At 30.0% G+C, this 14,238-nt stretch overlaps 1 protein-coding gene across 1 annotated transcript; it reads right to left on the bottom strand.

Moving 5' to 3' along the window:
• Positions 1-7,139: 7,139 nt before the first annotated feature.
• LOC132934465 (ciliary microtubule associated protein 1A-like) lies at positions 7,140-8,780 on the bottom strand. Its single transcript, XM_061000766.1, has 2 exons — positions 8,424-8,780; positions 7,140-7,688 (listed from the first exon to the last, which is right to left on the bottom strand). The coding sequence occupies exons 1-2, from the start codon at positions 8,778-8,780 to the stop codon at positions 7,140-7,142; spliced, it is 906 nt and encodes a 301-aa protein (XP_060856749.1).
• Positions 8,781-14,238: the final 5,458 nt, after the last annotated feature.

Raw genomic sequence — 14,238 nt, 5'->3', positions numbered from 1 at the left:
ATTTTCAAAAAAACATTTTAACGGAAACTTTATAAAAATATTAAGTCAACATTTTTATGCAATCATATAGTACAATATTTTTTTATCATAAGAAGAAAATATTTATAAAATATTATTAGTCAATTATTCATTATTCAACCACATTCACAAAATATTATCATTTTCCCAATGCTGTGTGGGATTCAGCGCAAATAAATGTATAGATTGATTGATTGATGGCGCTTCCTATTAAAAGTAAATTATAAAGTGTGATGTGTTGTGATAAGTGCTATACTTTATGTTTTGAACAATAATGATATTATTGAACTTTAAAAAATATTGTACCAGTCAAAAAACAATGACGAAATTTTTTGAAGGAAGATGAAGTATTGGTAAGGTATATAGGTAAGGTTAAGGTATAAGGTATATAGGCACATCGTTGAAAATGTATAAACTTTATGTGTGGGTACGTTATAGGTACATACATAGGTATGTGTTTATAAATTAAGTTTTGATTTTAGAAAAGGACAATTAATTAATATCTAATATTTAAATTCTTGGTTTTTTTTGTTTAAGACTTAAAAAATCTTTTTATATTTTTGTAATCTGTAATCTATTTTGTAATAACTGTGTTTTTTGTTTATAGAATTTTCAAATTGTATACCACCTTAGAAATGTAGTTTTCATAGTATCACCGATCCGATGTAGTGCATGTGAAGGCATTGGCCATTGCAACTATCAAATATAATATATTGTATTCAGTGCTGTAATTAGTGGCACCCCCACATAAGCCTCGTAATTTTATAATTGGCCATCAGACTTTGCCACTAAATTATATTAATACATATACCTAAATTTGAAATTGTTCTAAAATTTCTGTGAATGAATTTAGAAGTACAATATTTTAAATTTTGTAAGTTACCAAATACTATACAATTGGTAAAATTACGAGGTAATGATGGAAATTAAAATAATGAAACTTGTGAAGGACATTTTTATGGACAGTAAGACTTTTACTCTGATTATTGATTCAACTCAAGACATTACTATAGTAGTTTATGATATAGGTACTAGTCTTGATCATATCCAACAGAAAATAGATATAAAAGAATTATTTTTAGGATTTGTTGCATTGCATAAACATTCGGCAAGGGAACACATAAAATTGATTTTTAAGACTTTTTTTAGTTTACTAGGAACTGTGTCTTTTGTCGAACGTTATTTTTCCAAATTGAAGCTAATAAAAAGTATTTGAGAAATTCTACTAGTCAAGATTGATGATCTAACATTATAATGATCGACATCAAAAAACAATGAACATAAGAAATAGATATCGAAAAAATTTTAGTTGATTTTGCTAATATTAAAGCAAAAAAAAAATAATTTTATCAAATGATTAATTTAATTTTTTGTAATTGCTAATGATTTTATTGAACAACTTAATAAAGTAATTTTATTATTTTAATAAAGTTTGGTTTTATAAAGAATATAAATGTATTTACATAAAAAATAACCGTCAAACCCACTAATACTTAAATATACTAATTTTTTTAAAGAAACAAAAATCTTTTTATTACGTTTATGGTTTATTTAATCTAAAACTAAAATGTTACTACATTAATATAACTATAAGATAAGTAGTTACCATATTTATAAGTCTGGAAAAAGAAAACTAATGTTATGCGTTTATGTATACCTACTATTGTACATGTAATATTCATATTATATTCATCAATTAGTTGAATATCCTTTCATATTCTGTTCCTTATAATAATTATCTATTTATTATTATTATTATTATTATTATTATTATTTATTTTCAACTTAAAATACACATCATTGTTTAATTAATTAAATTTTTAAAAAGTAAAATCAAGTTAACGTTTTTTTTTTTTTTTAATATTATTCGGTGAAACAAAAATAACAGTTGGTAATAAACAAAATTAAGTCGACAATAAGAATTTGAGTTATTTATTTTGTTTTCTTAGAAATGCCTATACGGGCGGATTATTCCAATAATTGAATATCATACAATTTTTTGGTTTTTTTTAATCTCCTGAATATTTTAAACAACCGGTTCGTTGGTTTTTAATCGATATCGTGATTTTTTTCTTACCAAACTATTCTATGAGTTACAAAAACTAACAATACAAATATTTTCGTCTGTATACTAATGAACGTCGAGGTATTTCTAGTCGCTGTTTCTATACGCTATTGAATCGGTCTAGTCAATGAGAAACTAACCATTTCGTATAATAGGTAGGTAATACAATATCATCATATAATTTATAGTGAAGTGGTTTCAATTATATTCGTCTACGGTCCACACAATATAATAGCTATGGTGGCATGTGTCCGGCGGTTCAATTGTTCCTAAGTGTGCGTTCGATACGTTACAATAATATTATATTATTAAACTGCAGTTTTGTTCTTACGTCCTGTTAATTCCCAATCAAATATCTGATTGAATGGCATATTATTATAGAACTCAACAACAGGGCTATAGACTTCTAGCATTTGCGTGGTATTTGTCTATACCATGGTACCTGCCCGCACAATAAGCTATGAATCCGTTTATAAAAGTTATAAATGTTAACATTACCATTTCCTATACATATGTTATAGTTTTCAAAAGAGCTAATATTTGAGCAAAGACATTTGAAACATTTTTTATATTTTCTATAAATGTCGATACAAAAAAAATTTCGTTCGGTCAAATAGCTTGGAAATTTAATATTAGGTTCGCTATTAAAAAATATTAAATATTACATAGACAACATTCGTCAAAATCACGAAAATTTGCAAATTATATTGTAGTTAAAAATGTATAAAATATTCAATTTTAATAGCTAAAGCATGAAAATGTCATGTATGGTTCCTCATAAGGAGATTATTTATTAGCCTCATAATCTAAAAAAATATATGATATCAAAGTATTAAAGAAATATATAGTATTTTTATAGGCAATTTAAATTCGAATTTGTACAAAACTATAGATATTTAAACGAAGTTTAACGATTTTAGTTATTTTGTTGCGTTATTCAGAATTACTATTTGTGGGGACTTTTAACTTTTGCTCATATTATTCTATTTTATATTATACACAGTGAAATATTTAAAACATTTATATTAATTTTAAGCTATGCCAATTAATTATTTTGACTAGGAACCTATTCACACCATACTACGTTAACAGGGGTCTGTTAATAAGGTCACACTGAGGTCTTCGATGAGAATCATTTTTCATATGCAATATTTATCATTGAATTCTCTACAGTGGAACAATATCCACTTGCCTACCTCTTTATTTTTATAAATATCGGCCAAAAAAAAAATTGGTCGGTCAAAAAGCTTGACAATGTAATACAGGGTGACTCATAAACTGTTATTAAAATTATTTACAAAATATTTAATTTATATAGCCACGGACTTTTATTATAAGCATTTGAAGATTAATTTTGTACAAAATTAGATAGGTATTTTAACAAAGAATAACAATTTTAGTTAATTTGTTGTAATTCAAATTAACTATTTGTAATTAATACTTTTACGTATAATAATTTATTTTCTAAACACAATAACATTTTCAAAACATTTAGATTAATTTTAAACTGTTGCCTATTTTATTTTAATACTACAAACCTATTCACATCATTCTACTGTAAGGTGGTATTAACTCAAAAGTTAATAACAATAATAAATTATATAAAAATTTACTATTATAATAATTAAATATTTTATTTTAAAGTTTTTATTTTATACTTGTTTAGTGGTCCTCAGAATTTGTTTACATAAATAGGGGTCCGCACTCCGCACTTCGCACAACTAAACATTATTAGGAATTGCCGCTTTAGAGTACAATATTTTTAAGTGATTGAAACTGATAAGTGATAACGTACATCATACATGATTATAAAATATAAGTTCCACGAAAATACAAACTATTTCGAGCTTCTGTTGGGCAATGAACTGAAGGTCAAAATTTTAAATATTTTTTTTAGTTATAAAGTGTCCTAGTATTTTGATTCCCATAAACATTTACTAAGATGTTTAAGGATTATAAGGATATATTATTATTTTTGAGTTTTTTTTTTGATAGGACTTGATTTTATAAGACTCAACTATCCATTATAGAAAAAACCTGATCACTTTTATATTTAAGGCACTATTTTTTATAAAACTAAATTTCATCGGGATACCACCATGTCGACTTATTATTTTATTATTTATAAAGGCCATATCCTAAAAGAAAAAAGTTTTTTCATGAACTAATATGCGGTTTTACTTAATAAATTCAACCGTAATTGTTTAGCTTTATTCTCGCAATGGATTAAACAATAATATGCAAGCTGCTGTAGAAATTATAAAGATTTCAGGTATCCGAAGTACCACTGAATTAAGCGAATTCGATACCAACCGTTTTTAAGGAGTTCAATATAGGCAATTTTCTTTCTATTTTCGTGTGTTGTAAATGTGTGCGTAAAGTAAGTGATTATTAGACATTAGGGTATGTAATATACTAATATAAATGCTCTCTCATACAAGTCATACATGCATAACGCACTACATGAATATTTATTTTTTTGTTTTTTTTGGTCAAAAATATCAATATTTATATAATCGTTACACTAACTTGTATATCCGATTAAATTTCTGAAAACATATTTGATTCGTAATGTAATTTACCTAATTAAAAACCACTTTTTTATTTTTAAATTTCAAAATTATTATAATATTTTAAAATTCATAATATTCAAAATTTAAATCTAACATTTTGAAGGGCTTAGCTCAGTTTCTAAACAGTGAAAAATTCTCATTCAAGTTAACTTCATGACGACTTCAAATAAATGTTTTCAGGAGTTTTATCTGATGACTAAGATATACGGCATAAGATAGGTCTTTTGATAGAATAGAACGGCCCCATAGGGAGATGCTGGGGGCCATGCCCACCTCTATTTTAGTTAATATTAATTGGTTTATCACTTATAAAAAAAATATATATGTGCTGTATTATTTTTACTTTGCCCCTCCCTCCTCCCCTGATTAATATATCTGAGTGCGCTTTTGATAATACACTGACGGAATTGAATCCCCTCAAGATATGAGTGACATAATTTAAAGTCTAAATGTAATATATATGTTGTAAGGTTACCCTTACGATCGGACACTAAAAGGGTACCGACCACCACGGATCCGAGTTAGGTCGGAGAAACGTGGATTTCATACTATTGGATACACATTTTCTTTTTGACATACAAACTATATATGTTTATTATACATTTTGTTAAGATAACATTGGTAGCACCCGAAGTATGGGCATGAGGATATATATATATATATAATTGATTACCCGACACCTGTAGGGTCACCATCACATTGGCCTGGTCGCAGCCGCTGTTGTTTTTTGTTGTTGTTGTTGTTATTGTTGTTAAACTGCGTTGTTTGTCCACCCTCGGACTTCCGGGTGACGGTCCTGGCCGATGTAATTGTTCTACTCCATGGCTGGGGACATTGCACACCTGACGGAAAACTGCGTTGCGCCGATGACCACGGTCAGGAAGCGAAACGGCGACTGACAGATCGGCAGTAACGCATACCGTGGTGCCGGCCTTACAGGTGTATATCGATATAATAAGAAATACGATATGACATTTGTTTATCTTTTGCTGTATGTGTGTGAGGTCGGGTCTGGGTACGCCTTATCTCTCCGGACTTTATATTGTGGCATATATGTATATGACCCATACACATATACCAGCTTCAGTAAGTACCACGGGGATAATTTTAGTCACGTTACAATGTGTTATTCAGGTCTGTAATGAATTTATTATCGACCATCCATCTATATTCAGTCGGAATAAATTATTGTGGGTGCCAGTAGGTTACAGTAGATGAACACAATATTATGATGAACTTTTAAATTGTTTTATCGTGTTTTTAATACCATCAAGCGGGCCAACTTGGGGCAGTTTTGAAATTATATTGTAAATAACTTTAAGATTAATTAATCTAGATGTATTTACAATTTAACATTTTTTTTTTATGTAAGTTTGCTATATTCATTTCTGATGCATTTGAACCATAGTCATCCTCAAATTATTCCTTCTATGTTTTTTTTTTACTTTTCTGCTTACCTCATGTTCCACTGAATATCAACAACATGGAGATTTCTTCATGTTTTTCTTATGAAAAATCGATATTATCATTCACTTAAACAAACTTGGGGACACTATTTTAATTTGTTTTTAAATAATAGACAATTTTCTGAGCTTAACAAATATATTTTGTAACTGGTTAGTATATATTAACATATACAAAAAAAAAAAAATAACATTCTTATTCTTATAATTTTATTAACGGCGCGTTATAACGACAATTTCGACGTGTGCAGTTTCAGGTCGAAACCATCACACTATCACACACTATCGTCTCGAAAACCTCGCGGTCTAACGCACTACGTTATTCGGAACAAATCTCACTTCTGACAATTAATATTGACTTCCCTCTAAAGTAAGGAAGCAACAAAAACAAAAAAACAACAAACATCAGTAAAATCTTAACAAATACACTTTATTGAATATACTCATAAATCACTCAAAAAGAAAGGCACTGCATGGGTCTAGACAGTGCAGGTGACCACTCACCTTACTCGCCTTTTGGCAACAACTAACTTACTACTACAGTACTACTCGGCCAGATAGCGGAGCCATCACCGCTAGAGACGGCGATAGGCCACCTGCCCACGCCATCTAGAGGAGTTAACACCTATATAGGCATATAGTATATTATAGTCTTGAACTCGGACTAGACTATGTTATTACAACTTTTGTACTGAGTAATATCACTGGATATTTTCTCTAGTCACGTTCTTCTTGTCATTTTTTTTCTTTCTTTGTGATCAAATTTACTTTTTGTATTATTTATTAATATAGATTGAAAAAAAAATGTAATACCATTGATTATGAACACTCAAAATAATAATTATTATAATATAGTATTCATAATCAATGGTAATACCATTTGTAAGTGGACAAAGTGTTGAATAATGTTACATTTCGGTGTATATTGTAGTATTTTTTTTTAAAAACAATTCATTTCCATTGTGATAGTAGCTGTTTTTTAATCAATCGAGACGATACGCGTTTCGGTTCAGACGGCGTTCAACACCGGAAGTGTTGGTTGTCGGCAATGACGCTGAATGTGGGCACCGTGTCCGGATACCTTTGACCGAACGTGAACTTGGTGCAGCATTTCACGGCTTTGCCGTCGTACGCGCCTGGGCCAGGCGTCACTTGCTTGCAGCCGTTGGCAAACCTCTTTCCAATCGTTTTTCCGGTCGAGAACCGGCCAGGCAGATACAGATCGGCTGACGGTAATTCGTACTGTCCGGGGCCGGGCGTCGGACACACCTTGGGCTGCTTGAACCGCTGTCCAAGCGACGTTTTCAGCCCACAGTCCCGGCATGACGGATAGTACGCGTTCGGCGCTGGTCCACAGGACCGATCGCCGGCCCGCGCGCCAGGCCTTGGTCCGATCCGATGGCCGATTTTTAAAAGCCCTGACTTAAGGCAGTATTCGGCGGGGCTGGGGGTGCAGGCCAATCCAGAGCCAAACGCCCGCAGGCCGAACGGGCCACCCGGCACTCGGTGGAGACCTACACGGCTAAGTCCGTCGGTGTTGTACGCCGGTCCTGGGCCGAACCCACACGCCTGTGTAGTAAACCGTTATAAGTTACATTGGCTTAAACGTTGGGCCCTTGAGGGGACTTTGTGTCCCTACAGATTTCTACCAAGTCCCCCAATTCAAAAGTTAGTTGGTACATAGTATTATGTTTTATATATAATAATATTATGTTGGGGGGGGGGCTTAGCCCCCTAAAAAATTGAGCCATTTGCGCTTGTTTTATTACATTATATCAATACATAACTGTATTATAGTATAACCTGCACGGCATTGCACGTAACAAATTAAAAAGTTTATATGTAAACTGTGATAATACTAAAATTACTAAATTGTCATAGACAATAAGAGGAGAATATTATCCATGTTTAGATTATTTATCATGCTAATCGTGGCCATTTTTTGTTACAATCAAATCATTTTTTTCTATGAATTTTAAAAATGTATGTTTTCTTTAACTTTTCAATAAATTATCAAAACTAGTGGATTAAATTATTGAACTTAAAAACGTTTTAACACAGATAATTTTCTCCTCCGTAAACCGTGTACATATTCTGGCGATTTTACAAAAAATTCAAAACCATTGGTTTTAAATCGTGTAAAACTATTTTTGTTAAAAAATAACGTTTAGAGCTGTGCTTTCTGTCGAACATTATATGGCTTCGTTTGTCTGAGAAGCGTCCAGTTAATATTATTATGCCATGTATAAATCGTTATATTATTGGTTTTATCGTTATATCGTGCCGGGGGTATTTATCACTCACGTTTTTGGATTTCTTTCCCGGCATCGAGTACGCGGGGTTCTTTTCGATCGAAGGATCGGTGGCTCGTGGTCCGATCGTGGTCCTCACGCAGTAAGCCGCCGGCCCCGGACTCCTGGATCCCGAGTTGGTGTAATCGAGAATTTTCTTGTCCATGATGTGCCCGTCGACCGTGCGGGGTTCTAAATAGCAGCCCATCATCCGGACACTCTTGAGGGGTCTCGCGCCTTCCATGCAATCCAAGACCGTATGGTCCACAGCATATTCAGTGACCTTGCAGCACTCAGCGCATGTCGGGTCATTACTGCCGGGAATCACGAATCTGGCGATGGGGTCACAACCCAATATCTTCCGGCCCATGATGTCGGTTTCGTGTAATTGGATTTGTTCACGTGATCTGTATTAGAATGTGTATTTTATGTTAACGTGTATTATTGGACTCGTTCCTTTGTACTCGAACCGATTGTGTAAGTTAATTTTGTGTTCAGTAGTTCATGTGAACGTCTGTTTGTAATGTATTAAAATATGATACCCATAATTGTGTTGTTTGTGTACAGATATGTGTGTTAGTATATACGCACGTCGCTAGGTGATAAGACACTGAAATTTTATTTAAGGTCGTCAAGGATAAAAAAAAATGGCGCAAGATGTACAGTACTCTGTTGTTATTAGGGCACGCGTAACGGAAATTTGAAACTAACAAGTACTACAAATGTACAATTTATTGTAGAGGGGTGTTAACTGTGTCTGTAAAGAGATTAATGAGGAAAGATAAATTTGACATGTGCCTAGATCAACCAGACTTCTCTAGACTCTTGTCTCTGACAAAGCTATTTCAAAACTGGTAAGTTGTGATAATATATATATATATATCTCATAACTACGAGACTGGTGAAGGATGTAAGATGTTTATTCTATAACCTAAAACACACGAAAAAAATTTTTTGTATACGACAGTAATAAATTGCTTATACTTCAATCGTACAACAATATAATTGAAAAATTGTGCCAAGAACTCAGTCAGTACCAGGACAAGCACCAACAAATTAAACTCCAACGATCAATTGATAGCCTACGGTGGTTAGAAATAGAGTTTAGTAAATCAAAATCCGGTTTACCCTATAGTCTTTCTTTTTCAAAAAAAAAAAAAAAAATATTGAAATTTGATCACTTACCGACGGGAGTTTTTTCTATAAGGCATGCTTTTGATGGGGAAAATGTTTACATGCAGGCCCTTTAATTAATTTTTTATTGACAATAATTATTATATTTTATGGATTTAAATTTTTTTTATACTTATTTCATTTAAAGAAAATGTTGACTTTAATTGATTTAGATTTCGAATGGTAGAACGCATTCGAACCACACTGTTGTGTGTACTCCGACGGTAGGACGAATACGGAACCATAGCCTTATTTAAAAGCAATTAAAATTTTTCCATACAAATAAATACTATTGCTAATTGCTTTTTTTTATACTTAAATTATAGGTATTCCGTTTGTTAAAAACAAACTTAGTCAACATTTAATGTATTTGGACGACTTATCCATAGAATATATTAACGTAGGAAAAATTTATTTTATACATTGAAGCATATTTTAGTGTAATAGTATTCTCCTATATTCTCCTAATATTCAGCCTATATTTCATATTTAAGAATATATTGTATTATTGTTCATAAAAAATCATATTTCTTCATTTCTCGAACTGTAATTATTTTGTAGCAAGAAAAAATGTTTTTAATTTAATAAATAAAAGCGGGTAAGTGGATGTCGCTCTGCTGTACAGTAGGTTACAAGTGAGCCAAAGTATAATGAATTTTATTAAACTTGAATTCAATGATATAATATCATTGTATAAGAAAAACGATTCTGAGCGGAGACGGTTTATCAGTCTGGATTTTTCATATTGTTATTATTTATTATAGCCTGTATGTTGAATTAATATTATAATATTATTACTTTTTATTCATTGCTATGGTGATAAACAAAGCGTTAGAAATTAAAATACTATTTTTAGCGGTTTTCGTTATTTGTCGGTAGTTTTTCTCGTGGCATTAAATAACTATTGAGAAAATCGAAAAATAACCTTTCTAAAGTACCATCTTGATCCAATTTGCTAAAAGATAAGGCACTATATGTTGAAATTGAAGAACTTCTTCTGGTAAAACTTTTGTATACAGGATGAAAAAAAAAATTTTAAAAAAACAAACACTATTGTAAAACCACTAGCTTCCTCGTTCCGCTCAGAATCTAAAAATTATAGAAATACTTCAACAACTTGTTTGTTATTAAACTGGGAATTCTTTAGTTATTTTAATTGTTTAATTGTTTCAAATGTGACTGCATTTAAATAATATACTTAAGAAAAGATCTGAAATCATTATTTTCAAGTGAAAGCATAAATTAAAGTAAACATTGGTATACTATTAATATTATGCATGATAATAATTATCAAGGCTGGGCATTAACGAGTTAAAAAGTTAAAGTTAAGTTAAAAAGTTAATTTTATTTTAACTTCTTAACTTAACTAGGTACTTTTGGCTTTTCATTAACTTAACTGCTAACTTATTAAATTTCTTTCTTAATTAACGTGAAATTAACGAGTTTATTTTTCATTTTAAGAAGTAAGTTAAGTTAATTTATTTTGTTTTTAATTTTATAATATTTCACTATTTCAATCTATTTTGTTTTCATGTCAAAAAATATGTATTGTAAATTGTTTAAAGTTAAAAATTTATATCATTCGAATCTTACTTATATGGAAATCTGTATGAAGTATTAATAACACTATATCCTATAATTTAGTTTTGGGTTGGAAAAAAATTAAGTACGTTAGCGTTGTATAAACAAATTAACTTTTTTTAACTTAATAAAAAGTTAACAAAAAATGTGTATTAACTTTTAACTTAACTGAGTTAACCTATAGTTAAATTAACTTTTAACTTTTAACTTTTTGTTATTAGTGCATATTAACTTAACTTAACTGAGTTAAAAAAAATCATTAACTTGCCCAGCCTTGATAATTATACATATTATGGTTCTTATCATACCTTGTAAACAGATTTTTAAATTATTTGAAGTAAAAGAGCACATTTTACCAAGTCAAGGATTATTGATAGAATATTTTCTGGTTTTTTGGAGCATAATTAATAATGTACGCTTTGAAAAATAAACTAAAATAATCTCACGGCAATATATGCATATTTTGCCTATCTATAACGCCGTGTGATCAAAACTGTACCAACTATTGATTATTGAAACGTAAGGATGTTACAAATTCTAAATATTGCATTCCTTTATTGTTTAGTTTTCCAATTTGTGTTTTGTCGTATTACCCATTTTGAATGACACACGCTAAACCACCGACGTCTTATCCTCGTAGACTCTTTGTCCCAGCTGTTCTCAAACTGTGATGCACGTACCACTATAGTGGTACGCAGATGGCTACATGGTAGTACACGGAAATCCGTGTGGTGGTACAACGGACAATTAATAAATTAATATTTTTACTTATATTATGTAACGGATCTAATATTATTTTATGTTTTCTGTAAATAGGTACTAAATATAATGTTAAATGTACCTAAATATTATTTTTATACATTATTATTGTTAAATATTATATGTATTAACATTTTGTATACCTAGTTCTATTTTTAGTCATGAGTGGTACATGATCGATCCATAATACACATAGCTCATAAGTTGTACTTACAAGAAAAACAATTTGAGAATCTCTGCGCTAAGTTAATGACTATAATAAAATTAAATAATACCCCAGCGCAGTAAAGGTAGAACCATTTTTATTGGTTTAAAAACACAAAACATTTAATGCACGACGGTGACGGCGGTGGTAAATATTAAAAACTAAAAATATAATGTTGCCTTGTTCCAAGGGCGTCCCTTGGGGGGAGGGGGGCGTGTCCCCCCTGGCTTTTCCGTGTCTATTATACATTTATATAATTATTATACTATTATATATATTATTATTATAATTATTATTATTATTTATATATGGACACGGATCTTAGTATGTGGTATAAGAAAAATACGTCGAATGATTTTATTGTGATTGTTGAATAACTTATTATATTATCATCGATTTTACGATTGGTATTATCGTTATTAGTTATCAATTATCACGTATCAGTGTTATCAACCAGATTTAAACTATTATCACGATTAAATATATATCTTTTAACAGTTACCAAAATGCGTCTGTACGTTTGTTACAAATTAATGATACATTTTTATTAGCATTTTGCATTTTAGAATTTAGAATTTAGATTGACCAATTTACAATGGAACCACCAAAAAAGAAGTCTAGAGCAACTTTATATTCGTACTTTACGACAAGGGTATGTTTAATAATAATTTTATATCATGCAAAATTACTAATGAATTCAGCTCAAAAAGAGTATATAATTTAAAATGTGTGTTTTAATTTAAATATAAGATTTCAGTTTAAAAATTATTAAAATAATAGTTTATTGTTTTATAGAAGTACCTACTATTATTAATTGAGTGCAAGTGATATTGTGAACAAGTTGTGAAACCGTGTTCCTCCTAATATTTATTTGGTCATCATTTAGGGTTGATAGTAAAAAATACCAAAACATATCTGACTAGTAAGGTATTAATATTATTTATTTTTATAATGCTTTAATAATGGATTTTTATAACATAATGTTTTATACCTTTTTAAGGACATAGTAATTATAGTATGTAGTAATACACGAATTAAATTAAATAATAAACTGAATTATTTTTTACCTTTTTTTATTTATTCTAGTGTAGTAAGTAATTATCGACACTTATAGAATTAAATAATCAAGTGAATTATTTATGTTGTATATTATACATTTTATTGAAAATTGAACTACCAACTCTTATTTATTTAATAAATAATTATATAGTTATGATAAATTAATAAATACTATTGTATGATTACAGTCATATAATATTGTACTACGTAAACTTACATATAGCAGTTAACAGGTTAACAGAATGGTCAATATTATTGCAAATATACAGTGTGTGTGTCCCCCTGTATTTTCAAAGATAGACGCCCTTGCCTTGTTTGCTTCATTGGCCTGACATATTTTAACTGTTAACAATTAATTAATTGCTAAAATAAAGTTCTATACATCTATACTACATAATATTATGTATATTAAAATAATACTGACGACTGTCTACAATAAACGACAATCCCCGAAAAAAATTCCCTCATATTTAAGGCTAATTTTTAGACATTTGAGTTTCTATTTGCTATGTTTGATATACAATTTAAACTTATTCATAATTTATTTTACCCCTTTGGTTTTTAAAAATTTTTGTCCGAGCTAAATTTTTATTTTGACTTAATGCTAAAGTTTCTACCAGCTGCGTAAAAAAGTCCTATTATATCCACGTATGATAATTTTAGTACTATTAGGTACAGTATTAGAGCTTCGACAATTTATATTCAGTCCCGCAAACCTATTTTCTCGCTACAATTTACGCGTGTATTTGCCTATACATTATTATGGTATTTAAAAAAACCCTTGATTATTTTTAGCGATACATGTACGGCTATACATAATGATGTAATTTAAAAAAAAATCAGGGTGATATTTAAGCACGCCCTGCACCCTATGTTTATCCTTAAATTATACATATATTCAAATCCTGATTTTTGGAATGTTAAATTAATAATTATGGAGCCATGAAGACCATATTATTTTCGAAAACTTGATATTTTTTGTGTCCTGTGACAATACAAACTTCTGTTTTTCAAATAGCAACACCTTTTTTCACATTCAATTATTCAACAG

The sequence above is a fragment of the Metopolophium dirhodum genome, chromosome 1 (genome assembly GCF_019925205.1).
Source record: "Metopolophium dirhodum isolate CAU chromosome 1, ASM1992520v1, whole genome shotgun sequence".
Lineage (NCBI taxonomy): Eukaryota > Metazoa > Arthropoda > Insecta > Hemiptera > Aphididae > Metopolophium > Metopolophium dirhodum.
Note: the sequence above shows the minus strand (reverse complement) of the source record. Positions and strands in the feature narration are given on the sequence as shown.

Coding starts and splice junctions, on each gene's coding strand:
- LOC132934465 (XM_061000766.1), bottom strand. CDS start 8,780: ATGGGCCGGAAGATATTGGGTTGTGACCCCATCGCCAGATTCGTGATT. Junction 7,689..8,423: donor CGGGAAAGAAATCCAAAAAC/GTGAGTGATAAA, acceptor TTTACTACACAG/GCGTGTGGGTTCGGCCCAGG.